The sequence below is a fragment of the Ovis canadensis genome, chromosome 19 (genome assembly GCF_042477335.2).
Source record: "Ovis canadensis isolate MfBH-ARS-UI-01 breed Bighorn chromosome 19, ARS-UI_OviCan_v2, whole genome shotgun sequence".
Taxonomy (NCBI): Eukaryota; Metazoa; Chordata; class Mammalia; order Artiodactyla; family Bovidae; genus Ovis; species Ovis canadensis.
Window position 1 is genome coordinate 63,210,707 of NC_091263.1, and position 27,919 is coordinate 63,238,625.

Sequence of the window (27,919 nt, forward strand, 5' to 3'; positions counted from 1 at the left end):
GCCCTTGCTCCTGGCTGCTGCCCCTGATTCAGTCCCCAAGGACTCAGGCCAGGCCTCTCTTCTTCCTTCCCCCACATCTGGGCTCTGAGTGGCTGAGCCAGGTCTGTGCTGAGCCTCCTGCCTTCTGCTGGGGGTCCAGCCAGCCTCCTCGCCCTGGGGACCACGGGGTGGGTAAGCTCATCTCTGCAGCCTGTTCAGTCCTGCCCCCCACACATGCCAGGGCCCTGCCAGCTGGTGGCTGGTTCCAGAGGTGACCGCAAAGGCTGCGGGCTCCTCCTTGAGCCCTTCTCAGGGCTGGGGGACAGCGTGCCCGGGGGCAGGCCTACGTTGGTGATGGGCAAGCCAAAGATGCGCTCGCGGTTGTTGTAGAGCATCGCCAACTGCTGGCAGTCCTTCAGCTGCTTCTTGACCCGCCGCACCTCGTTGGCGATCTCATGCGCGCGCACAATCTCCACGTGGGTGGAGAAGCCAGCTACCACCAGCTGTGGGCCAAAGAGCGAGGCATCAGGGGCTTCTGCGGCCCCACCTATGCCCATGCAGCCCTGCACACATCCAGGGAACCCGAAGTCCCCAGAGCATCAACATCTCCCAGTTCTGAGAGGATTTTCTCCTGGAGGGGGTGGTTCCTGGTCCCTCACAGGCAGCTGATTGCCCCTGGTAACATGACAAGGTCAGATGAGACCTGGTGCCCTGAATGCCATGCCCACTGGGGCACCAGGATACAACAGAAGAGCTGGGCTCTCTGAGACCCTGAATTTCCTGGGAACTTGCTGCCTAGGCAGCTCTCTGGCCTTCAGATCACTCTTTTAGCCACTTGTTCATTTGTCCAGCAACCACTGACACAGCACCTCCTGACTGCGAGGGGCAAGGCGCAGCCCTGGAGGGGTGGGGGGTGGGGTGGAGGGTGGGCGGGGTGTGTGTGTCTGTATCCTCAGCCCAGCCTCACCTGCAGCCCTTCCAGCTTCTCCTGGAAGTTGTTCTGATCCATAAGCTGGATTTTGCGGAACTTCTCCTCATCTTCCAAGTGTTGCTGCCGCACCAGCTCTATCTGCCCAAGGATCTTAGTAGGCCAGTTGCTGGCAGCCCATCTGGATGGAGCGGGGGTGGGGAACGGTGGGGATGTCACACTGAAATCATGGGGTGGCAGGCCAGATTGAAGGAGAAACGGGGGATCCGGGCAGCAGCTGGAGCAGGCAGGGCTGGGCAACAGGGAAGCAGAAGAAAGCCTGGAGGCAGCCGCTGCCACCCTGTGGAGTGGGGCTGCCTGGCAGGGGAAGTGGTCCCTGCCCTGGGGTCGCAGGCAACGTGCAGGGAGACGCACACCCAGTGTGCCCAGTGCAGTGACAGGACATGGAGGGAGTGGTGGCTGACATGAGAGAAGCCATCCTGAGGTTCCCTCTTCAACCCCAGGCCTGCAGGGGCCTCAGCTCAGATGAGGCGAAGTGCCAGTCTCTAGTCTTTATTTCCTTGGTGATCAGCCAGAGATACCAGGCCTGCTTCCTTCATACCAATGCCCTCTGCCAGGCTGACCTGGGGGTCCTGTGGGCTTCAGGGATTCTGCATGCAGGTGGCCTCAGGCTGCAGGTCCTGTGGGAGGCCGCCCTGGGCATGTCCCACAGAGGAGGTGACTTAGGGCTCCCAGACAGGGTTCCCAAGAAACAGTGCCAGTCGCTCCCAGGCCCCAGCAACCTGGAGGCACCCCCAGTCTGTACGACAGGCTGGGCAAGGGGTCTCAGGGCCTGAGTAAGGCTGTCCCAACCTGAGGCCATTTCCCATGACGCTCTTGAGCTGAGGCAGGGGGCCAGTACTCCTCCCCAGGTGCCACCCAGCAGGCTGAGCTTTGCCTTTTCTCTGTGTTCCCAGGGACCCTCAAGGGCTTCAACCACAAACAAGGGGATCATAAGCCCAGAGATCACATGTATATCAGCAATGACGGCATAGAGGATGGAGATAGGCTGGGGGCAGCAGGGTCCCTAGACCAAGGGGGCCGGACTTCCTTCTGCCCCACTGGCCAGATGGCCCTGGGCCCATGTAGAGCCACGGCCTCTAGCATCTCAGCAGGGCATCTCTGGTGTGACCGCACGGCCTGCAGCCACTGTGGTTCGGTACCTCTTTCCCCTACCTCCTGCTATCCACTACCCACCTGGTGTGGGGACCAACCTCCCACTCACTTGTCATTGAAGTCTTCGGCGCTGAGGTTGTAAAGGAATTCATCCATGACCTGGTAGTCGCCCATGATCTTCACAATCCGCTCCTACGTGTACAGGCAGCCATGAGAACCATGCGTGCCTTGGAGGTGGGAGGATAACTGGACCAGGCTCCCCAGAGTGGTTGGGTGCTATGGACAGGCTGCCCTCTTTCGGAGAGGCGAGGCCTGGGACGCTGGAGGAGAGGCCAGCTGCAAGGCTAGCTTTGAGCTTGGGGCTCCTGGGGCCGTGGCCACCACACCTCCAACCTCCAGCCCCCAACCCATGCCCTCTCCCTGCTGACCTCCCAGACAGCAGAGCTCCGAATCCCCACTGTGCACCCAGCCTCCCTATCCTTGGAGCCCATTGTCCTCTGGGTATCTGCCTCACTCCCAGCTTCCCGGCTCCTGCTCCTCCAGCTCCCCGTGGGCCCACCTCACCTCCAGCCCCACCAGCTTCTCGGGGACACCCTTCATCCACTCTCGAAGCTCAGCCAGCTCCTCGATGCTGTTGGGCTTCTCGTAGATCTTGCGGCTGATGCTGCGGAATTCTTCGCAAATCTGGCAGGAGGGGGAGGGCTCTGGGGAGGCCGTGGGCCCCTCTCTTGCCTTCCCAGGGCCCTGCTCCTCCTCCTCGGCCCCCCACCCCACCACATCCTTCAGTGCAATCTGAGACGGGGTGCTCCCTGCCAGCTCACTGGGGAGCTGAGGGTCACCTGGCACGTCCCCTCCTGCCCAGCCTCCTGCACCAGGACCACACCCTCAGCTCTGTGAACTGATCCATTTCAGGGGGTTCCTTGTGAGGGGTCCCCCGGTCTGTACAAGTCCAGGGAAACAGAGAGCAGCCCCCACCTCCTGGGACCTCTCATGGGGACCCCTGGCAGGGTCGAGGCAAGGAGACTTCCAGACCCTTCCATTAACACCCCTGAGCTTCACTCTGCATGCACGGGTGCATGTGCTGCTGCAGCCGCTGGGGCCGGGCAGGTGGGCACTTACATTGTCCACCTCCCTGTGCAGGTTCTTGGCCAGGATATCCAGCATGGCAGTGGCCAGGGCCTTGCGCTTCTTGGACAGGCTCTGCTTGACATTGTCCACGTTGATGTAGAAGGGCCCGATGATGATGCTGCTGGGCAGCGAGCCGTCCAGGACCTCTTTCTCGTGCAGGTGGGTGAGCACCACTTCCCTCACCTCCTCGGCTGATGGGCACTGCGTCTGGAAGGCCCTGGGGACAGCAGGCACCCACGAGGGGCAGAGGGTGGTGAGAGGGCGGGCGGGGGTCACCCAGACAGGCAGACACACTCCCACGCATGCACGCACTTGAGGAAGGTGTTGACATCGTTGTTGTTCAGCTCCAGGTACTTTTTGAACTCCCTGGCGTAGGCTTGCAGGGGGATCATGGCCTTGCGCACTGCGTTGGCGATGACGGCCCGCAGCTCTTCCACCAGTGGCTCGTGAAGCCCCACCGACTCCAGCAGGGGGTCGCCGCTGATGAAAATGTCCTCCATCACCAGCTGGGGGTGAGGGGGAAGGGGCACAGAGCTGCCTGAGCCACAGGGCAGGTGGGCAGAGGGGTGGGAGTGTGGTTCAGACTGAGCGGGCAGGAGTCTGGGGGTGGTGGTGAGGGGACAGTGTTTGCTGCTGGGTCCCCTAGGTAGGGCTATGGACTAACACAAGGCGGGAAGCCCTGTGATGCCCACTGAGTGGCAGCACTTTCCTCTGCCCTTCCCTGGCTCAGCCCCAGGGCAATGAGACAACCACGCTGCTGGTGGCTCTAAGCAGCAAGGGAAAGAAGAGGGGACCGGGCTACAGAGGCTCTGGCGTGGCGGGCTGTGCTGTGACGAGGAATCAGGGCTTTTGAGAAGGGGTCTTGAGAGTGGAGGTGGGTTTGTGTCTATATCCTGAGGGGAAGAGAGAGGTCAGGAGCTGGGTGGGATCTGGGTCAGACATGGCTGTGGCAGGAGAGAGCGAGCCTCACTCCGGTCACAGGTCTGACCCTCTGCAGCTAGGTGAGCTTGGGCTGCTCCAAGCCTCCTCTACAGAATGGGAATGTTAATGGCAGCACCCAGGCACGAGTACCCACTGTACCTTCTCCAGCTGGGGCACTGTGTGGGTGGCCAGGATGCCCTTGTCAAAGAGGGTGAGCAGAGAAGTCTCAAACTGCTCCAGTGGCGTGCTGTAGTGCACCCCCGAGGTGTCCAGCATCAGGTCCACGATGAACAGGGGGTTCTTGCGGGGCCTGTAGGGACAGTGGCCAGGGGGAGCGGGGTGGGGACTGTGGGCAGGGGCCTGAAGAGGCACGCACACAGGAGGCGCAGCCCCTGCCTGTGCTGCCGGTCTGATGGCTCCGGAGCTTCTCCACGGGCGAGACTTGCCTCTGCCCTCTTCCCAGAAACTGCCAAGTTACCAGCGAGAAAGACCCAGACCACCCAGACAGGCTCCTCTGTTCCGGCCACTTGCCCACAGGCCCAAGAGCACGAGGGAAAGGGAGGACCTCCACATGATCCCGAGGTCATCAGGGCAGGTCAGCCAGACCCTGGGCGCTTGTGGCACCAACACCTTCCCTGGGAGCCCACCAGCCTTAGCTCCAGACGCCCCATCACAGGCAACGACCCTCAAGCCTGGATCCCCACTGAGCCTCTCCACGCTCTGGATTGCTACCACCCTGACCTTGAATGAGCATCTCAGACATTCTGTGTTCCCTGACTCCCACCAGTTCCCACAAGGGCTCAGTGAACCCTAGGAGTCAGCCTTGCCTCCTCCTCACACACGTCTGCCCTCCCCCAGCACTGCAGCCCACGCGCTGCCCCAATCTGCCCTACCAGCCCATTGCCCTGTGTCTAGACAAGGACCAGGGCTATGGTCCAACTTCTCTTCTGCCTCGCTCATCCTCACAGAACCAAAGCATGGTTTGGGGATGTAGTTCAGATTGTTACTCCCCTCTGACAGCTGCTGACCACATTTAGAATAAACCCAGCCCCCGACCATGACGCCAGGAGGCTCTGCATCGTCTGGCCTGGTCCCCGCAACCTCTCTTGTGTCGTCCTGACCAGCTCTCCCTGCCTTCCCCACTCTAGCCGCAGCCGCTGGCCTTTCCTTCCGTGACGGCTCCCAGTTCTCTCTCTCCCTTCCGTGACTCTGCCTGGTGCCCCTTCTCCAGCATCCCCTGACCGGGTTTCCTCTCATCCTCAGTTCTTGGCTCAGATGCCACATCCTCCCTGACCTCCTGCCAGTGGCCCCTCTCCCAGGTCTGTCACAGCTTCCGCCAAGATCAGCAAGAACTGTATCTGTTTACTTCTTTGCTTGCTGTCTGTGCCCAGGTGAGAGCTGGGGCCGTGCCCTTCTTGCTCCCCTAGAACCTTGCCTAATTCATGGCAAGGGCTCAGAAAACATTTCTCGGGCTTTCTTGGAGGTCCAGTGGTTAAGAATCCGCCTGCCAAAGCAGGGGACACCACTTTGATCGTGGGTCCAGGAAGATCCCACATGAAGTGGGGCAATTCAACCCATGCACCACCACTACTGAGGCCCGCGTGCTCTAGAGCCCGTGCTCCACAAGAGAAACCACCGCAGCGAGAAGCCCAAGCACCGCAACTAGAGAGCAGACCCTGCTCACCTCAACTAGAGGACGCCTGCGTGCAGCAGTGAAGGCAGCAGAGCCAAGATGTAGGTTAGCAAACATCTCTCACCTGGGGAACTCAGTGCCTGACTGAGATGGAGGTCACCGGAAGACACACCAGCTGGAGGTGCTGGGACATCCCCCAGCAACCAGCGGAGCAGCCCCTACCCCTGGCATCCAGGACCTGGCAGAGCTGGGCACCCTGCCCCTGGCGGCCCCAGTCCCCCCAGCTCTTCACTGCTCTAGCCACCGGCGCTCGAGAAAGAACAGTTCTGGTGTCGACAGGTGGCTCCGCCCAGCCGAGCCCTACCTGTAGGGGCTGTTTATTAAGTCTTCGCCCCAGACCATGTCGTCGGCGCAGTCAAGCACGCTGCAGCAGGCGTCGTTGATGAACTGCGAGAAGCTGGTGAGTGAGTCCTGCACCAGGAAGCGCAGCGTGTCCTGCAGCATGTACTTGAGCAGCTCCATCAGCTTGCGCAGCTTCGACATGAGGTACACCTCCCAGTTGGTCTCGTAGAGGTTGTACCAGCCTTTGCTCATGTCGCGGAGGCTGCTGCGCATGGCCACCTTAAGCGTGCTGATCCAGCTGTCCTTCAGGAACATCTGCGCCTGCGGGCCACGGCTGGCATCACGGGGCCGCCTGACGGAGGGGCCCGCTTCCTGCAGCCGCCAAGATCAGGGGGCCCTTCGGGCTCAGATGACCGTCCCCCCACCCCAGCTTCCTGCCAAGCCCTGCCAACCAACACCCCCTGCCCACCTCCCCACTGGGGACCAGGGCTTGTGGGGGAGGGGAGAGGGGATGGAGGGAGGGGCAGCAGAAGCCAGTTTTCCCACCAGTCAAGGGAGAGACGGAGAGACACGGAGAGTGAGGCACAGAGTGGAGCAAAGAGAAGAAGACGCTCTCCTCCTAGTCCTGCTCGTGCCTGCCTCCCTTGACACCGTACACCCCTCGCCCCTCATACTCTCATGCTCAGGTAGAGACAGGGGTGTATGGGGTTCCTGCTCCCCTTTCCAAGGCCAGGAGTCTGCTTCAGACGCCTCCAGGGTTGGACAGAGCACGACTAGAAAAGGTGCCCAGCCTGCTTATCCTTTTCTGAGATGAACCACCCCCTTGGTGGCCTCCCCAGTCTCCTGCAAGGTCTGGGAAGAGGCAAGGCCTGGTTTCAAGGAAAGCAGGAGCTCTCAGCTGATGGGCTCCCAGGCTTCCCAGGGCCCCTGTCTGTGTCCAGTGGCTCCGAGGCCCTGGCCCGCTGCCGCCTTCCGTCCCCCGGATGCCCACGCACCTGGGAGAAGGTCTGCGACTGGATCTGCTCGAACTCCTCCAGGCGGCTGTACTTGGAGAGGCTCGAGTGGAAGAGGGACATGGTGGTCACCTTGTTGCACTCGGCCCGCACCTTGCTGAGGGCCGTGATGACCTCTGGCCGTGTGAGCAGGGACACGAAGGTGAAGTCTGCCTTCTGTTCCAGGAAAGGGTACTTGGGTACACTCACCAGTCCTGCCGGGGTAGGTGGGGACAAGGCCCAGTGTCAGACCAGCCTTGGATGGACCAGGGATCAGGGACAATCTCCCAGGTAATGATGGGGAGAAAATTCCTGCCTCCTCCCTGGAAGAGACACCCAGGTCCCTGGAAACTCTTCTTCCCCATCATCTACCTAGGTGACCCCAAGGCCCCGCAGTGAAGGGCCCATTCCAGGATGGCTAAACCAGTTTCCTCCAGGTGACTCTGGGTCACAGGCCCTTCAAGGTGGGTAAGAACCGTGGGCTCCCTCCCCACCCCCTCTCACTTACCCTGCACACAACCCCTGGGCCCAACCATTTACCCAGTCACTTCTGCACCAGACTTTTCAGAAGCACTTTTTTCCACCACCACCCGCTCCCTGACCCTAAACCCCAGCTCTCCAAGCAGGTGGGAAAAGAAGGGGATGAGTTCTAGGGACAGGGAGGTCCCAGAGGGAGGGGCTGGAGGGCTCTGGCCAGGGGTGGCCAGGGGATCACCTTTGCCCAACCACCCTCACCTTGCTTGGGCACCTTCTCCTCCTCCTTCGTAGGCAGAGTCACGTAGGAGAACGTCTCCGGCTTGGAGGAGACGATTTTGTCAAAGTTGATCTTGTTCATGCTGCGCTCGTAGTCCAGGCTTACTTCCCTGGAGAGGTTGCTGAGGTGCTCCAGAACCCTGCCCGCAGGAGTGGAGAGGGCAGAGTCAGCGAGCTCCACACACCCTGCCACCTGCATACAGCAGGCCGGCTGGGCTCATGGCTCTGCCCTGCCACGGACCTGGGGATATGGGTTTAGGGGATAGGGTGTCCCCTCTGCATTCTTGGGTTCACCTTTGTAATTTATAGCCAAAGATATTCTAAATGATATAAAACTTAAGAGATGGAATTATGGACAACCAAGGTAACGATGGACAGGGAGGCCTGGCGTGCTGCAATTCATGGGGTCGCAAAGAGTCGGACACGACTGAGCAACTGAACTGACTGAACTGAGCTGAAGGTAACAATGGTGACATCAGTTCAACTCTCCCTGGATACATTTTTTAAAAAAAGAAAAGGAAAACCAAAGCAAGAAGAACAAATAATATTTACTGAAACCTACACCTTTAGCATAACTAGAATAAAGAGAACATCCAAACTCATATTATCTTCAAGCAGAAAAACATCAACTCTCAGTGCACTCTCACTCACACTTCAGCTGCAAGCCTTCATGGAGAACAAGGGAAGTCTGAAAAAAAACTGCAGGGAGGGAAGTGCGGTAGCCCCAAGATGGATCTAAAATCCCTCCAGAAAGAGAAAATGTTTCCTAACTGCAAAAAAAAAACCAAACAAGGTACATCAGGGCGCTTACTAAAAGGGACTTAGCAGCGCTTGTTCAAGGTAGGAGTCTCTGAAAGGCCTGACTTATAAAGGGGGAAGGTAACAGGAAAGGGGTCTTTTGGAGATTGGGAGTGTGAGGCAGCTAGAAAACAAGTGAAAATTAGGAATCCTGCAAGAGAGAACAAAATCCTGGAGGACACACAACTCTCCCCGCCTCCCTACCCGCAGCATAGACACACACACACAACATGGCCATGCATTTAAGAGAAATTAATAAGCCAGTTTGCTAATCTAACACAAGAGGGCGCACTGGAACTAAAAATCTTGTGCATCTTTCCAAATCCATGAAATGAGTAGGTGAAAGACTCTATGTATATAAAGCTACTGTAAGAAAAAGAAAACACCTTACTTGATGAAAATTCTCACATACCTTTCAACAAAGATAAAGCAAAGGAAAACGAATACAACACTGCAAACTAGAGTGTATCTTTTCAAACACGCATTTGGACACATGAAAAAATAAAACATGGGTAAGGCAAATAACAGGAAGAAATGATATTTAATTGGACTCAGTGAAAAACAACTAAATTATCTAATGAAGGAAAGCTAAATTATTATAAGATGTCCAAGGAAGAACACAGTCAAATTTAAAATGTAATAAAATACATTTGTGAAAATTAGGAATATAACCAAGAGAATTAAAATGAGAAGAACAGAAAAGGATCAGAAAGTTGTTGAATTAAAAACAGGTAGAGTGCCCCTGACCCTGCAGCAAGCAGGCCATGCCGACCCATGTCTCCGCTGGAGACTCCTGGAGACTCACAGCACACTCTAATTCTTATGACCAAAATCAGGTGAAGCCTGGCAGGAAAGACAAAGGTGGCATTTAGGAGGTGTCTATCACAGTCCAAGAGAGGGTGATAGTTAAGTCTGGACTACGGAGAAAGTAACGGAGATGAAAGAAGGCTGGAGCCGATGAGGAAACTGAAGGTCAGAGAAGTGGAGCAATCTGCCTGCACCCATGGAACTAATAAGGGATGGCCCCAGCCTTTACACTGTCATCACACCTGGAAACCACAGTGTTACATATGTGGGCATATTCAATTCTCTGTCAATAAGACCCTGATAAAAACCCTGGACCCTGGGGATTAAGAGATCAAGCCTCGAACCTTTGGAGTGGGAGCATTGACTCCAAGACCCTAGACTACCAGAGAACTAACCCTAGGGAGTATCAAACAGTGAGAACTCACACAAAGGAAACCACTTGAACACAAGACCCGGCATCACCCAACCACCAGTAGCACTCTGCGCAGGACGCCTCATCTAAACAACAAACAAAATAAAAACACAAACCCAGTCATCAGCAGACAGGATTACCATCAGAGAAGAATAAACAGACAAAAACTCAGCACAAATCTCACCCTATATGAAGCTTACACAAATCACGGGACCAAACTTAGGAGGGAAAAAACCAAAACGAAAAAAGAATTCAACCTTGAAGCCTGGGAAAAAGAGATCTCAAACACAACGCTGCTGCTGCTGCTAAGTCGCTTCAGTCATGTCCAACTCTGTGCGACCCCATAGACAGCAGCCCACCAGCCTCCCCCATCCCTGGGATTCTCCAGGCAAGAATACTGGAGTGGGTTGCCATTTCCTTCTCCAGTGCATGAAAGTGAAGTGAAAGTGAAGACGCTCAGTTGTGTCCGACTTGTAGCGACCCCATGGACCGCAGCCCACCAGGCTCCTCCGTCCATGGGATTTTCCAGTCCAGAGTACTGGAGTGGGTTGCCATTGCCTTCTCCAGCTCAAACACAATAAGTTTAAAACAATAATGAAATGGCAGAGAAATACTACACAGATGAAGGAACAAGCTAGAAACACAGAGTCCAAATAAATGAAGAGGAAATAGGCAAACTACCTGGAAGAGAATTCAGAATAATAATAGTAAAGATGATCAAAATCCTTGAAAACAAAATGAGAAAATACAAGAATCAATTAACAAAGACCTAGATGAATTAAAGAATAAACATACAGAGACAAACAACACAATTACTGAAATTAAAAATACTCTAGAAGGAATCAAAAGCAGAATATCTGAAGCAGAAGAATGAATCAGTGAGCTGGAAAATAAAATGGTGGAAATAACTTCTGAAGAGCAGAGTAAAGTAAAAAGAATGAAAAGAACTGAGGACAGTCTCAGAAACCTCTGGGACCATATCAAAAGCACAAACATTCAAATCATAGGGGTCCCCAGAAGAAGAAGAGAAAAAGAAAGCGTATGAGAAAATATTTGGAGATTATAGTTGAAAATTTCCTCAACATGGAAAAGGAAATAGTTAATCAAGTCCAAGAGGCACAAAGAGTCCCACCAGGGTAAATCCAAGGAGACACACACCAAGACACATACTAACCAAACTAACAAAGAGTAAACGAAAAGAAAGAATACTAAAAGCAGCAAGGAAGAAGCAACAAGTAACATACAAGGGAAACCCCATATGCGTAGCAGCCGATCTTTCAGCAGAAACTCTGCAGTCCAGAAGGGAATGGCAGGATATATTTAAAGTACTGAAAGGGAAAACTCTACAACTAAGATTACTGTAACTGGCAAGGACCTTATTCAAAATTGATGGAGAAATAAAGAGCTTTTCAGACAAGCAAAAGTTAAGAGAATTTAGTACCACCAAACCAGCTTTACAACAAATATTAAAGGGACTTATATAGTCAAGAAATATAAGAGAAGAAAAAAGACCAACAAAATCAACCCCAAACAATTAAGAAAATGGTAATAGGAACATATATGTCAATAATTACTTTAAATATAAATGGATTAAACGCTCCAACCAAAAGATACAGACTGGCTGAATGGATACAAAACAAGACACACATTTATGCTATCTGCAAGAAACCCACTTCAGACCTAAAGATACATATAGGCTGAAAGTAAGAGGATGGAAAAATATACTCCATGCAAATGGCAAGCAAAAGAAAGCTGGAGTAGCAATCCTCACATCAGACAAAATAGACCTTAAAATAAAGAATATTACAAGCGATAGGGAAAGACATTACATAACGATCAAGGGATTAATCCAAGAGGAAGATATAACAACTGTAAATATCTATTAGATGGGGAAACAGTGGAAACAGTGTCAGACTTTATTTTTGGGGGCTCCAAAATCATTGCAGATGGTGACTGCAGCCATGAAATTAAAAGACGCTTACTCCTTGGAAGAAAATTTATGACCAACCTAGACAGCATATTCAAAAGCAGAGATATTACTTTGCTGACTAAGGTCCGTGTAGTCAAGGCTATGGTTTTTCCTGTGGTCATGTATGGATGTGAGAGTTGGACTGTGAAGAAGGCTGAGCGCTGCAGAATTGATGCTTTTGAACTGTGGTGTTGGAGAAGACTCTTGAGAGTCCCTTGGACTGCAAGGAGATCCAACCACTCCATTCTGAAGGAGATCAGCCCTGAGATTGTTTTGGAAGGAATGATGCTAAAGCTGAAACTCCAGTACTGTGGCCACTTCATGCGAAGAGTTGACTCACTGGAAAAGACTCTGATGCTGGGAGGGATTGGGGGCAGGAGGAGAAGGGGACAACAGAGGATGAGATGGCTGGATGGCATCACGGACTCGATGGACGCAAGTCTGAGTGAACTCTGGGAGTTGGTGATGGACAGGGAGGCCTGGCATGCTGCGATTCATGGGGTCGCAAAGAGTCGGACACGACTGAGTGACTGAACTGAACTGATGCACCCAACATATGAGCACCTCAATACATAAGACAAATACTAACAGACATAAAAGGAGAAATTGATAGTAACACAATAATAGTAGGAGACTTTAACACCCCACTCACACCAATGGACAGATCATCAAAACAGAAAATTAATAAGGAAACACAAGTCTTAAATGATACGTTAGATGAGCTGGATCTCACTGATATCTTCAGGGCATTCCATCCAAATGCAGAATACACCTTCTTCTCAAGTGCACATGGAACATTCTCCAGGACAGACATCTTGGGTCACAAATCAAATCTCAGTAAACTTAAGAAAACTGAAATCATATCAAGCATCTTCTCTGACCACAATGCTATGAGACTACATATCAATTATGAGAAAAAAAAAAAACTGCAAGAAACACAAAACACGTGGAGATTAAACAACACGTTTCTAAATAACCAACAGGTTACTGAAATCAAAAGGGAAATTTAAAAATTTCTAGAAACAAATGACAATGAAAATATGACAACTCAAAACCTATGGGATGCAGTGAAAGCAGTTCTAAGAGGGAAGTTAATAGCAATACAATCCTATCTCAAGAAACAAGAAAAACATTGAACAGACAACCTAATTTTACACCTAAAACAACTGGAAAAAGAACAAGAAAACCTCCAAAATTAGTAGAAGGAAAGAAATCATAAAGATCTGAGCAGAAATAAATGGAAGAAACAATAGAAAAGATTAACAAAACTAAAAGCTGGTTCTTTGAGAAGATAAACAAAATTGACAAACCATTAGCTAGGCTCATCAAGAAAAAAAGGGAGAAGAATCAAATCAACAAAATTCGAAATGAAAAAGGAGAGGTTACAACAGACAATGCAGAAACACAAAGGATCATAAGAGACTATTATGGCAGTAAAATGGATAACCTGGAAGAAATGGATAGATTCTTACAAAAGTTCAATCTTGCAAGACTGAACCAGGAAAAATGGAAATTAAGAACAACCCAACTACAAGCACTGAAATTAAAGCTGTGATCAAAAATCTCCCAAAAAACAATAGCCCAGGACCAGATGGTTTCATAGGTGAATCCTATCAAACATGTAGAGAAGAGCTAATGCCTATCCTTCTAAAACTCTGTCAAAAAATTGCAGAAGAAGGAACACTTCCAAGCTCATTCTATGAGGCCACCATCACTGTGATACCAAAACCAGACAAAGACAACACAAAAAAAGAAAACTACAGGCCAAACTGATGAACATAGATGCAAAAATCCTCAACAAAATTTTAGCAAACAATTCAGCAACACATCAAAAAGCTCATACACCATGATCAAGTTAGGTTCATTCCAGGTACGCAAGGATTCTTCAATATATGCAAGTCAACCAATGCGATATACCATATTAACAAATTGAAAGATAAAAACCATATGATAATCTCAATAGATGCAGAAAAAGCGTTTGACAAAATTCAGCACCCATTTATGATTAAAACTCTTCAAAAAATGGGCATACAAGGAACCTACCTCAACACAGTAAAGGCCATATAGGATAAGCCTACAGCAAACATTATTCTCAGTAGTGAGAAAATGAAAGCATTCCCCCTAAGATCAGGAACAAGACAAGGGTGTCCACTTTCACCACTATTATTCAACATAGTCTGGAAGTCCTAGCTACAGCAATCAGAGAAGAAAAAGAAATAAAAGGAATCCAGATCAGAAAAGAAGTAAAGCTCTCACTGTAGATGACATGATCATGTACATAGAAAACCCTAAAGATAGTATCCGAAAATTACTAGAGCTAATCAGTGAATTTAGCAAAGCTGCAGGATACAAAATCAATACACAGAAATCCCTTGCATTTCTATATACTAACAATGAAAAACCAGAAAGAGAAATTAAGGAATCAATCCCATTCACCATTGCAACAAAAAGAAATAAATATCTAGGAATAAATTTACCTAAGGAGACAAAAGAACTGTACACAGAAGATTATAAGACACTGATGAAAGAAATCAAAGATGACATAAACAGATGGAGAGATAGTCCATGTTCCTCGGCAGGAAGAATCCATATTGGAAAATAACTATACTACCAAATGCAATCTACAGATTCAATGTGATCCCTATCAAATTACCAATGGCATTTTTCACAGAACTAAAACAAAATATTTCACAATTCATATAGAAACACTAAAGACCCCGAACAGCCAAAGCAATCTTGAGAAAGAAGAACGGAGCTGGAGGAATCAGACTTCCTGACTTCAGATGATACTACAAAGCTACAGTCATCAAGAGAGGATAGCACTGGCACAAAACCAGAAATACAGACCAATGGAACAAGACAGAAAGCCCAGAAATAAACCCATGCACCTATGGGTACCTTAATTTTGACAAAGGAGGCAAGAATATACAATGGGGCAAGGACAGCCTCTTCAATAAATGATGCTGGGAAAACTGGACAGCTACATGTAAAAGAATGAAATTAGAACACTTCCTAACACCATACACAAAGATAAATGGATTAAAGACCTACATGTAAGACCAGAAACTATAACACTATTAGAGGAAAACATAGGTGGAACACTTGATGACATAAATCAAAGCATGAGCCACCTCCTAGAGTAATGGAAATAAAAAACAAAAGTAAACAAGTGAGACCTGATTACACTTAACAGCTTTTGCACAGCAAAGGAAACTATAAGCAAGATGAAAAGACAACCCTCAGAATGGGAGAAAATGAAAGAAAATGAAACAATAAGCAGCTCATACAACTCAATGCCAGAAAAACAGACAACCCAATCAAAAAGCGGGAAAAAGACCTAAACAGACATTTCTCCAAAGAAGACATACAGATGGCTAACACACACATCAAAAGATGCTCAACATCGCTCATTATGAGAGAAATGCAAATCAAAACCACAATGAGGTATCACCTCACACCAGTCAGAATGGCCATCGTCAAAAAGTCTACAAACAATAAATGCTGGAGAGGGTGTGGAGAAAAGGGAATGCTCTTGCACTGTTGGTGAGAATGTGAATTAATACAGCCACTATGGAAGATGCTATGGAGATTCCTTTAAAATCTATGAAAAAAACTACCATATGACCCAGCAATCCCATTCCTAGGCACATACCCTGGAAACCAAAATTGAAAGAGACACATGTATCCCATTGTTCATTGCAGCACTATTTACAATAGCTAGAACATGGAAGCAACCTAGATGTCCTTCGACAGATGAATGGATAAAGTTGTGGTACACACACACAATGGAATATTACTCAACCACAAAAAGGAATGCATTTGAGTCAGTTCTGATGAGGTGGATGAACCTAGAACCTATTATACAGAGTGAAGTGAGTCAGAAAAAGAAAGATAAATATCATATTCTAACACACATATACAGAATCTGGAAAAATGGTACTGAAGAATTTATTTACAGGGCAGCCGTGGAGAAACAGGCATCGAGAACAGACTTATAGACTTGGGGAGAGGGGAAGAGAGGGTCAGATGTATGGGAAGAGTAACATGAAACTTACATTACCATATATAAAATAGACAGCCAACGGGAATGTGCTGTATGGCTCAGGAAACTCAAATAGGGGCTCGGTATCAACCTAGAAGGGTGGGATGGGGAGGCAGATGGGAGGGAGGTTCAAAAAGGAGGGGATATATGTATACCTATGGCTGATTCATGTTGAGGTTTGACAGAAAACGACAAAATTCTATAAAGTAATTATCCTTCAGTAAAAAAATAAATTAAAAAGAAAAGTTTTTTTTAAAAAACAGGTTAATAAGAAGCAACATGACAGAGAGAAAGATAGGATAGAGTCTCTGATGAAAAGAAAACAATGGAACAGAGCTAATATCTAAAACAACAATTCAAGAAAAATTTTCAGAAATAAAAGAATATCTGAATTTAAACATTTGAAAGGCCGATTGTGTACCTGGGAAAAAATATCCAGAATGATCAACTCTAAGATGTACCCTAGTAAAATGACTAAAGATGAAAAAAATCTCCAAAGCCTCCAAAGAAAAAAAAATCAAACAACTTACAAGTAAAGGGGATTTTGACATCAACTGTCTCAAAAGCAACATACAAAGCAGGACAAGAGAATAGCATTTTTAAAAGCAAGGAACAAAAGTATATGAACCAAGAATTTTATATCCAGTCAAGCTGTTATTCAAGTTTTAAACATGCAAGAACTCTAAGAACACGATACCTTTGAGCCCTTTATCAGGAATCTAGGAGCTTCAACCAGTCAAGAGACTGACGGGGTTCAGGACACACCACCTAAAAATAGGGTACCTTGGCATAGAATGTTCTAAGATGAAGGATCACAAAAACAGAAGATGCAGGAAGGATTCTCTGACCTTCCCCTCAAGCAGGTCATAAGACCTTCAAGTGAGAGATAGCTCCCCTTATCTGGATGAAAGAGACATGTTAGCTCCAGGACGGAGGAGGCCAAGAGGAACCTGAATGTGCAGACCTTGTTAAGGCCCCCCAGGCGACTCAGTTCATATCCTTTTGTCCTATCACACTTCCCACAACCTTCCATTCTTCATCAGACCTAGTATAAAAACACTCAGGTTTAACCTCTTCGTCTTTGTTTCCATATGAATGCTCCCATGTCACATAAAACTCAAATAAGCTTCCCTCTTGATAATCTGTTCTCGGTCACTGACACGCAGCCAAGAACCTAGAAGGGTATAGGAAGGGAGAGGGTATCACCTCTCCTGCAAGATGACAGGGGAAACTTCAGGAAAAGGGTTCATGTACCTAATATAGTAGAGATTGAAGGTTAACACACAGAGAGATGAAAGTGGAAGAATATTATCTTGGAATACTAATTAGAAAAAGGCAACTTAAAATGGGAGGAAGAAGGGATGAGATAAGTAAAATAAGACCAAGTACTGCTGCGTAGGAAATAGAAGGTTAGCAGACATATTAAAAACCGACAAACTGCAGAGTAGAAGGTTAAATAAGGAAGCAGGAAATTATAAGCACTGGAAAAGGATAAACACAAAAGAAACCAGTGAAATGAAGGTACAAACTGTCCTAAATACCAAAAGAAAAATTTTAAGGAAAAGAACAAAGAAAACGCATTATGAGGAGAAAGAAACAGTATCGTATTATAACACTCATAATAATTTTAATGTGAAACAACATGACAGAGATGAGATCAAACGTATCAGCCGTATCCATAGAAGTGAATGGGCTTGACTCACTTCTCACAAGAAAAAAGATTTTTAGTTTGACTCACAAAGACCCAACTATATGGCGATAACAACAGTCCTACCTGAAACAAACTAATTCAGAAGGATTGAAAATAGAGGGAGGGGCAAAGATTATATCTATATATGTATATATATTTAATGGAAACAACACCAAAAAATCCCCACCAAGTTACAATTCTGATATCAAGCTAAGTAAAATTCAGGTCAAAAAGCATTAGACCTGATCAAGGATACTTTCAAATGCTAAAAATATCAATTTATAATGATAATATAACACACTTCTCTCACTGGACAAGAGTAAGTGAAGATGCAGAAGATGTGAATAATATAACCAAGAAGGTAGACTTCTATGGAGTATATGTATATATAACACTTTTGTACCTTAATAACAGGACTATACCTCAAGTGCAAATGGAACAGTCACAAACACTGATTATATACTGTCATAAAGAAAATACCAGCAAGTTCCATACAGTAGAAATATTATAAATAACACTCTCTGGTCTCAATATAACAAAACTAGAAATTACTAACATTTTAGCAAGTAGTTTCCATATGGAAAAAAGTTAAAACCTTATATTAAAAAAAAAACCTTATATTAAACTCTATGATGAAATAGAAAATAAAAATCAAATTTTTGTAATTAAAAAAAATGAAGTACTACATATCAGAATCAGTGGACTATGGCATTTTTAAAGGTATCAGAAGAAAATTCATAGCCTTAAATCCATTTATCAACAAGAATGTAAATAAGTGAATTAAATGCACAGCACAAATACACACGTGCACACGAACTATGAACATAGCAAAACACAAGCCAAAAGGAAGGAAATAATACACACAAAAGGAGAATGATAAGGATGTAATAAAGTCAATCAAATTAATAATCCTAAATCCTATGTTTTAAATTAACAATCCAAACAAATCACAAGTAACTTAATAAAGTAAAAAAGAGAACATAATTCTACAAAATAAGAGGTGGCTGAGGAAGACAATGTTAAAATGAAAAAGATTTTAAACCATATTGCATATTTCTATGCAAATATGTATTAAAATCTAGACAGCATGATAATTTTCTAGAGAAATAAAATATAACAAAATTGACTCCATTGGGAAAAGAAAGCTTAAATAGACCAATTTCTGTAGAAAAATTAAGTGACAGAAAAACTAAAAAAACACCACGTCCAAATAGTTTATGAAAGGATGACCACATAGCCCAACAAAACCTAATACTACATTAAGAAATGATACACCATGGCTAAGTGAGATTTATTAAAGGATTGCAAGGTTGTTTCAATATTCAGTTTAGTTCAGTTGCTCAGTTGTGTCCAACTCAATATTAGAAAATCAATTAATATAATTCACCATAGGAACAGATCTAAGGAGACAAACATGATTATCTCTATTGGTATTTTTAAATGTATGACATTTTTAATACATTTAAATGTATTTAGAAATATATGACAAAAATTTAAGAAAACAGAAATCAACAGGTACATTATTAAGTAAACAAACCCCCCAAAGCTAGCATTTTTCTTAATGGAGAAACACTAGAGGTATTTCCACTAATATTAGGAACAAGGTAATGATGTCTACTGTCTCCACTACTATCCAATATTGTTACTGGAGGAATTAGAGACTGCAATTAGACAGGAGAAAGTAATTAGAAGAACGCATGCGTGCTAAGTCGCTTCAGTTGTGTCCAACTCTTCGCGACCTTATGGACTGTAACGCTCCAGGCTCCTCTGTCCATGGGATTCTTCAGGCAAGAATACTGGAGTGGGTTGCCATGCCCTCCTCCAGGGGATCTGCCCAGCACAGGGATCAAACCTGCGTCTCCTGAGGCTCCTGCATTACAGGCGGATTCTTTGCCACTGAGCCACTGGGGAAGCCCAATCAGAAGAATAAGAATTGGAAAATAATAAGTAAAATTATCTTTATTTCTAGACAGTGTGCACTTAGAAAGCCCTAGAGAATCAATGATAAATTCAAACAGTAAATGACTTCAGGAAGGTAACAGAATGTAAATTAGTACAAAGAAATCAATCAATAGATATAATAGTAGAGAAAGCCCATTCATAACACCAACAAATAAGATAAAATATTGTATTAACCAAAAAATTCATTTGGGTTTTTCTATAACACTGTATGGAAAAATGCAAACCAAATTTTTCGGTCAAACCAATACTTAATGAGTAATGTGCAAAAACGTACATGAATAAAACTTCAAAGCACTCCCAAAAGACACAAAGGTGAACGTGAATAAATGGACAGACATGCCTTGTTCTTGGATTGGTCAATTTGAGATCCCAAAGACATCAGCTATACCTAAGGTAATGTAAAAACATAATGCAATCCCTATAAAAACATCAAACATTTCCAAAACAGACCTAGAAAAGCTGATACTAACGCTCACATGGAGAAATAAGCATGGCAATTCCCTATCAAAAACTCAACAACTTTTTTTGCAAAAACATAAAAATCCACCCTAAATTTCATGTGGAATCTCAAGGAACCCCCAAATAACCAAAACAAACTTGAAAAAGAAGAACAAAGTGGGAAGACACATTTTTCAATTTCAGAAATAATGATAAACCTACAGTAATCAAAATATGTGGTACTGGCATAAAGACAGACTGATAGACCAGTGGAATAGAGAGTATGGAAATAAACCCTCACATAACCAACTGATTTTCAACAAGAGTGCCAACATCTTTCAATCGGGAAGACAGAGTTTTTAATACATCGTGCCGGGAAAACTGGATATTCACATGCAAAAGAATGAAGCTGGACCCTTACCTAAGACCATATACAAAATTTAACTCAAAATGGATCAAAAATCTGAACATAAGAGCTAACACTGTAAAATTCTTAAAAGGACACATGGAAGAAAGGTTCATGACGTTGGATTTGGTGCTGATGTATCCATGATGCTAAAAGCATAACAATTAGGAAAAATCGACAAATTGGACTTCACCAAAATGAAAACCTCTGTGTCCTAGTTACACAAAAGACACTATCAACAGAATAAAAAGGCAACCCATGGAATGGGAGAAAATATCTTCAGATCACAAATCTGATAAAGGATTAATATCCAGAGTACCTAAAGAACCAAAAATACAAGCAACAAATTTGAATACACATTTCTCCAAATAAGAATACACAAAACAGCCAATAGGCACATGAAAAGATGTTCAACATCACTAAGCATTAGGAAAATGCAAATAGAAATCACTCTTTAGAATGGCTACTATAAAGAAAAACAAAACAGAAAATAACAAGTGTCAGTGAGGATATGGAGAAATTTGAATCCCTTGTGTCCTGCTGTGGGAATGTAAAACGGTGCAATTGCTATGGAAAACAGGATGGTGGTTTCTCAAAAAAATTAAATACACGGCTCTGCCAACACCACCGATGCCACCTGTAGCCACCCTGTACCACCGTGGCCAACCGTACAGTGTTCAACATTCACTGGCAATGCGAGTCCTTGGGCCGCGCCTCCTCTGAGCTATATGCAGACAAAGTTCCAGAGACAGCAGAAAACTCTAGTATTCTGAGCACCGAGGACAAAGGATTTGGTCATCAAGGTCCCTGCTGTCCCAGCATTATTCCAGGATTTATGTACCTGGGTGGTGACTTCACATCCTGTAGAGGCACTGGCAGCAAGTCAACTACAAGAAGAAATTTGATGCTTCCCTGGTGGCTCAGAGGTTAAAGCGTCTGCCTCCAGTACAGGAGACCCGGGTTCGATCCCTGAGTCGGGAAGATCCCCTGGAGAAGGAAACGGTAACCCACTCCAGTAGTACTCTTGCCTGGAGAATCCCATGGACGGAGAAGCCTGGTAGGCTACAGTCCACGGGGTCGCAAAGAGTCGGACATGACTGAGCGACTTCACTATACTATACTATCACCCTGAAGCAAAGGGTCCTAGCATCCTGTACATGGCAAATTCTGGACCCACATAAACAGTGACATTTTCCATGTATACCACCAAGGTTGGGTGGCTGGGCTGCAAGCATGCGGTCTTTTGCAAGGTGAAGGAGGGCACCGATACTGTGGAAACCACAGAGTGCTTTGGGTTTGGCATGCACCAGGTTTGGCAAGACTGCCGAGAAGCTCGCCATTGCTGCATGTGGACAGCTCTAATAAATTTGACTTGTATTTTATCTTAACCACGGACCATTCCTTCTCCCTGCTCATAATAGCCTATAATCTTTGTGCTCTCACTGCGGTTTTTTGGGTTTTATGTTTTCCTGATCCCCTCCAAGTGTAGCTGAATTACAGAGTTGAATTTATGATAATGAGACAAAAACTAAACAGCAACAAATAGAATTACCACATGATCTAGTAATTCCGCTTTTGGAAAAATTTCTTCTTGTAGTTGACTTGCTGCCAGTGCCTCTACAGGATATGAAGTCACCACCCAGGTACATAAATCCTGGAATAATGCTGGGACAGCAGGGACCTTTTCTTTCTCTCCACTTCTTCTCAGGAGAATAGAAAGCAGGGACATGAAGGGATCTTTGTACACCCATGTTCACAGCAGCATTATTCCTAAGAGCCAAAAGGCAGGAGCAATCAAGGGTCCATCAACAGATGAACAGACAAACAAAACGTGGTGTATATGTATAATGGAATATTATTCAGCCTTAAAAAGGAAGGGAATTCTGGTGTGTGCTACAACATGGATGATACTAGAAGACATTATGTTAAATGAAAGAAGGAGGCACAAATGGACAAGTAATGCATGATTCTACCCATATGAAGCACTTAGGAAGTCAAATTCATAGAGAGAAAAAGTAGAATGGTGGTCGCCAGGGGCGGGGTGAGAGGAGAAGGGGCTCTTATAGTTCAATGGGTGCAGAGTTTCGCTGCACAATGAACGTTCTGTGGATGGATGGCAGTGATGACAGAATAATAACGTGCACGTACTTAATGCCACTGAGGTGTACACTTAGAAATGGTTAAAACGGTAAATTTTATATTATGTCTATTTTCCCACTATTTTTTAAAATAAATCATTAAAACAAACAAACATGCAAGAATGGCCAGAAAAACACTGAAAGGGAAAAGCTATTAATACAAAGGGGGAATGGCCTGACAAGACATTAAAACACAGTGTAAAATATCTATAATTAAAACTGTACTATAAGTGTATAAACAGACACAGAACCATGGAATAGAAGAGAAACTTCAGAAATAGACCAAAGTACATACGGGAATTAGTGTCTAAAGGTGGCCTCTCAAATCACTAGGTCAAAGACAGAGGTTTCAACAAATGCTGATGGGTATTAAAAAATGTTTAATAAACACTAGTCCTTTGGAAAAGGATAAAATTGGGTCCATACCACACACCATTCATAAGGATGAATCAAAGATATAAAAGGCAAAAGCATGAAACCATACAAGTTCTAGAAGAAAACCTCAATATAGGGAAAGACTGTAACTATGATTCAAAATCCAGATGTAATAGAAGAAATGACTAATAAAACTGTTTACATATTTTTAAGTTATACTGCGGAAATTACCATGTGTTGTGCTGTGCTTAGTCGCTCAGTCGTGTCTGACTCTTTGTGACCCCATGGACTGTAGCCCACCAGGCTTCTCTGTCCATGGGGATTCTCCAGGCAAGAACACTGGAGTGGGTTGCCATGCCTTTCTTCTAGGGGTCTTCCCAACCCAGGGATCGAATCCAGGTCTCCTGCATTGCAGGCAGATTCTTTTCCATCTGAGCCACCAGGAAGCCCCCAAATTGCCATAAGCAAAATTAATATACAGTTGACAAACCAGGAGAAAATATTTACAACATGTATCACAGAGCTAAAGAACCAATATCCCTAATATATAAAGAACTCTTGATATTAGAGGGAAAATACCCCAAAACCTAAAAGAAAAAAAAATGAGCAAAAAATGTGGACAAGTCAAAAAAAGATATAAAAATTGCCCTTAATCATATGAAAAGATTCAAAAGACATTCAGCCTTACTTGTAATACTTATAGACTTACCTTCCAGACAGGCAAAAAAAAATTTAATAGTATAATAAGCAGCTCACTCTTGACAAGGGTTTGGGGAAACAGGTACTCTCACACATTGCTGGTGGGCGTACAAAATGCTTATGGAGGAAAAGCTGGTGATCAGTAAGTACTTATCTTTTTGCCTAGCGACTCTACTATGCAGGAGACCCAGGTTCAATCCCTGGTCAGGAAGATACCCTGGAGAAGGGAATGGCAACCCACTCCGGTACTCTCAGAGTGTGGGAGAATACTAAAACTACACCTCCACCAGTATCAGTATACAAGTGCACAAAATTGTTTATTTGTAGCACTGTTTGTAATTGCAAAACGCTGGAAAGTACTTAAATGCCTATGTATTAGCAAATGGTTGAATAAACCATGATACATGGTACATCCACACAACAGATGACTGCTACTGCTGCTAAAGTTGCTTCAGTCGTGTCCGACTCTGTGCGACCCCATAGACGGCAGCCCGCCAGGCTCCCCCATCCCTGGGATTCTCCAGGCAAGAACACTGGAGTGGGTTGCCATTGCCTTCTCCAATGCATGAAAGTGAAAAGTCAAAGTGAAGTCGCTCAGTCGTGTCCGACTCTTAGTGACCCCATGGACTGCAGCCTACCAGGCTCCTCCGTCCATGGGAGTTTCCAGGCAAGAGTACTGGAGTGGGGTGCCATCGCCTTCTCCGCAACAGATGACTATGCAGCTATAAAAAGAGAATGAACTGAAAAGGACTGATTCCCAGGATGCATCATAAGTGAAAGAGGCAAAACAGAAATGAGTATCTATAGTGTGCTACTCATCTTGTAACAGGGGGGATAAGAAATATATATATGAGAATATCACTTGTGCAAAAAGAAATACAGACAGGATAAACCAGCAACTACTGACATTGGTCACCTATGGGTGAGAATACAGTAGAAAAGATGGGAGATGTGGATAGACTGACTGAGGGTGAAGAGTAACACATCTCTGAGTATATCTTTTTGAGTAATATATACTACTGACTAGGTTTTATGTATGTGGATATATATTACATATAAAAAGAAATATATACATATGTGTGTACGTTTTCTATATATTCAATACACACTTACTACATATAATGTAATATATGAATTATATATATTCTATAATATACATATACTTATATCATGCTTATATTTTATATATACACATATATGTACTTATTTATAAAATAAATGGACCAAGCTATAGTTCATCAAATGAATGAATCACACTCAGGAGGATGGGGAGAACTAAACCAAGTAACTTTTGAACCTAGTATTTGCACCAAATGCCCCCAGGCTAAAAAGGAAAAAGGAAACTAAACAAACATCAAAGATTACTTATCAGAGCTTATCCTCCAAAGAGGACAGATTAGCAACTGAAATTACTCTAGGTATCCTAGGTCTGAGCAAGTAAGTAAATACATTATGAAGAATAAAAGCCAAGTTTCTTTTAGAAAAAGAAGTTAAAAAAGCAAGTACAGGTAAGAATGAGGCCTGTGGTTTGAAGTAAATGTGAAGGTATCAGTATGAACTCATGATTTTTGACAGATCAATAGGTAGATATATAATAATTAGACATGTGTAGAGGCTATATGTAACATAATGTAGTACAATGCTATAATATGATATAATGTAAAGTAAATAATATGTACAGCTTAGGTCTATCTGCTAGGGCCTCAAATCATTGATTTCCCAGGACCAATGAGCACATCTTAATGCCAACATCTTGTCTTCTAAATGTGATTCCCCACCAAGAGGAACCACGGCCCCTTGGAGAAATAGCTGATTTCAGGGCTGGGTCTGGGAAAGTACAAGATGACCCTGGAACTTCTTGCTATGCCAGAAAGTAAAGACATGCTCAAAGAATAACAGAAATATGAACAAGAAGACACAGGAAGCGGCTGAAGAGCTCCCACTGGCCAACTCTGAGCCAATTTGAGCATGAAAATTAAAAATGGTAGTAACAGATTATAACCCCTGGAATAAAATTAAGAATCCATGAGTCCAAATTGATAAGGAAAGACCTGGAGCTGAACAAGGCATTGTTCAGGGTCCAAGAAGTCCACAGTACAGTGGGCAAGACAGCCCCAAACAGATGAGCATGGGGAGAGCACCCCTCTCACATAGAGGGCAGCACGAGCTCCCTACTGGACGGCTCCCTGGAGGAGGGGCTGCTGGGTGTGGGGAAGGGTCTGGGCGGGGAGGACTCACGAGGGCCCTTTGCGCATCCGAGGCGTGCTCATGGCCCACTGCTTGATCTTGCTCAGGCTCTGCTCACTGACGAGCCGCTGGCCCTCAGAGGGCATGCAGTCCACGTACAGGTTGTACAGCAGCAGCGCCTCCGTGTTCTTGCGCAGGGCGCTGGCCTCAACCACACGTCGTGTGAACACACGTGGGTCCTCAGCACAGAAGAGGAGCTGGATCCTTGGCACCCAGTACTGACAGATCAGCAGGGGTGGCCTTCCTGGGGTTGGGTGGAGAGACAAAGGAATGGCCCGTGGGGCCCTCTGGGCAGGGGCACTAGATTCCAGCCTGGCTCCGCCACGGATGCACGGTGGCCCTGAGCCAGTGACCCCATGCTGTCTGTGAAAGGGGTATGACAATGCTCCCTGCACTGCCCACATCACAGGTTGTCATGGTTGGACGTGAAAGTGCTTTGTTAACTGTGAAAAGCTGGGCACAGACAAGGGGTTCCACAGGGGTGGGCTACTCAAGTGCCCATTCCTGGACGCCACATCCAGGGTGGACATCACTCATTGATGGGCCTCGGGCTCCTTCTCAACATGACACTGAAAACACCACTGCCAGCTGCCCAGGTGACATATCAAATAATGGCCAGCTGCCCTTCCTGGGGTCTCTGAGTGGTGGGTCCTCTGGTCCTCACTGCTTGGGGGACAGACAGCCACAGGACAAGAGAGCAAGGGGGAATCCAGACCTCAGCTGGTTATGCCCTGGGCAGGGGCTGGCCTCAGTCACAGGCCAGGCCGGGCCTGAGCTGGGGGTCTGCCTGAGGCAGGGGCAGAGACCTCGTACCTTCAGGCGTGAGCCCTCCATTCAGGATAGGCTTCCCCATCTCATCCCGCACTAAGCCACCCTCACTCGTCTTGTGCACCAGGTACAGCTTCTTCTCCTTGTCGTAGTCCAGGACACCGACATTGCACCATTTGTACTTGAGCTTCTGACTCTTGGGGTCCTCTGAAACAGGAGGGGAGTCTATCAGTGCTCCCGGCGGTGGGGTGGAGTGAGGCTGCTGCCTGTGGGCAGTGGGTGCGAGGAAAGGTCTCGGTGGTCACTGATCTGGCCTCTCTCCTGCCACACGGACTCCCTTTCTCTGGCTGCTGCAGAGCGGCTGCAGCTGAGCTGGGCAGGAGGAGCCAGAAGGAGCAGGCCTCTCTGCTCTGGTCTCTGCATGGCTCCATCAGGGCAGCGAGAGACACAGGCCAGCAGGGCTGGGACCGGGAGGCAGGAAAGCCCGAAGCCAACAGATTCGGTTGAGGATCTAGGTGTAAAGCTCACCACATCCCAGCTGGACCCTTTCAAGGCTGAGGGAAGTCCTGAGGCTGTATGTGGCAGCTGAGCCCCCAAGCCCCTCCATCAGAACAGGACACGGTAGAAGACGACGGCTACCCTGCAACGGCTTCAGAGTGGGCCTCGGGGCCTGTTTGGTCAGAATGCACCCATGCCCTGGGCTGAAATTTTTGACTCCTCTCGCTTACCTCCTGCCACTGCCCCCCTCCCTCATCCCTCTCCAGCCACAGTGGACGTCTGGCTACTCCTGACTCTAGAGCTGGCTCCTGGCTCAGGGCCTCAGCGGCGGCTGCGCCCTCTATCTGGAACAGTCTTCACCCACATCACCTCGATGCTGGCTCGTCCCCTGCTCAAGTGGCTTTTCCTTGGAGAAGCATCTCTGCCTAAAATAGCACCTTTGCCCCAGGCACCCTCTGACCCTGTCTGCGTATCTCACAGAGCCTGAAGTCATACTGTGTACACATCCTCTCCAGGCCGGAATTCCGAGGAAATGCTCCCACTGACTGAGGCCAGGCAGGTGAGGACAGGTGTGATAAACCTCACCAGCTTTGGTTCTGTTTGATTTTTCCCTTTTCATCCTAATTAGTTTCCTTCCTGAAAATGCTGACCTGTTCTTGGCTCAACTTAGAGGGAAAGATGTCACGAGAAGCCCCCAGCAGAAAGCTGAGGTCCCTGGCAGAAAGGCTCCCGACCTGTCCCTCCTCCCATTAGAGCAGCCGCTGAGGGCCCGGGCCGTGTGAAGCGGAATAGGCAGAAGCGCCTCGGAGAAGCCACTGCCTGGTGCATTTAAGGTTAAT

General features: G+C 46.5%; 1 protein-coding gene across 1 annotated transcript in view; it reads right to left on the reverse strand.

The window, feature by feature from the left end:
• The window catches only part of DNAH1 (dynein axonemal heavy chain 1), an 82,403-nt gene that overhangs the window by 44,523 nt on the left and 9,961 nt on the right, over nt 1–27,919 (reverse strand). Inside the window, exons 7-18 of the mRNA XM_069561090.1 lie at nt 26,628–26,789; nt 25,806–26,058; nt 7,814–7,971; nt 7,082–7,293; nt 6,109–6,407; nt 4,271–4,421; nt 3,503–3,696; nt 3,182–3,407; nt 2,627–2,746; nt 2,172–2,254; nt 947–1,088; nt 327–482 (exon numbers count right to left, since the gene is read on the reverse strand). Coding sequence (XP_069417191.1) covers nt 327–482; nt 947–1,088; nt 2,172–2,254; nt 2,627–2,746; nt 3,182–3,407; nt 3,503–3,696; nt 4,271–4,421; nt 6,109–6,407; nt 7,082–7,293; nt 7,814–7,971; nt 25,806–26,058; nt 26,628–26,789 — 2,156 coding nt within the window. The remainder of the gene's footprint in view (nt 1–326; nt 483–946; nt 1,089–2,171; nt 2,255–2,626; nt 2,747–3,181; nt 3,408–3,502; nt 3,697–4,270; nt 4,422–6,108; nt 6,408–7,081; nt 7,294–7,813; nt 7,972–25,805; nt 26,059–26,627; nt 26,790–27,919) is intronic.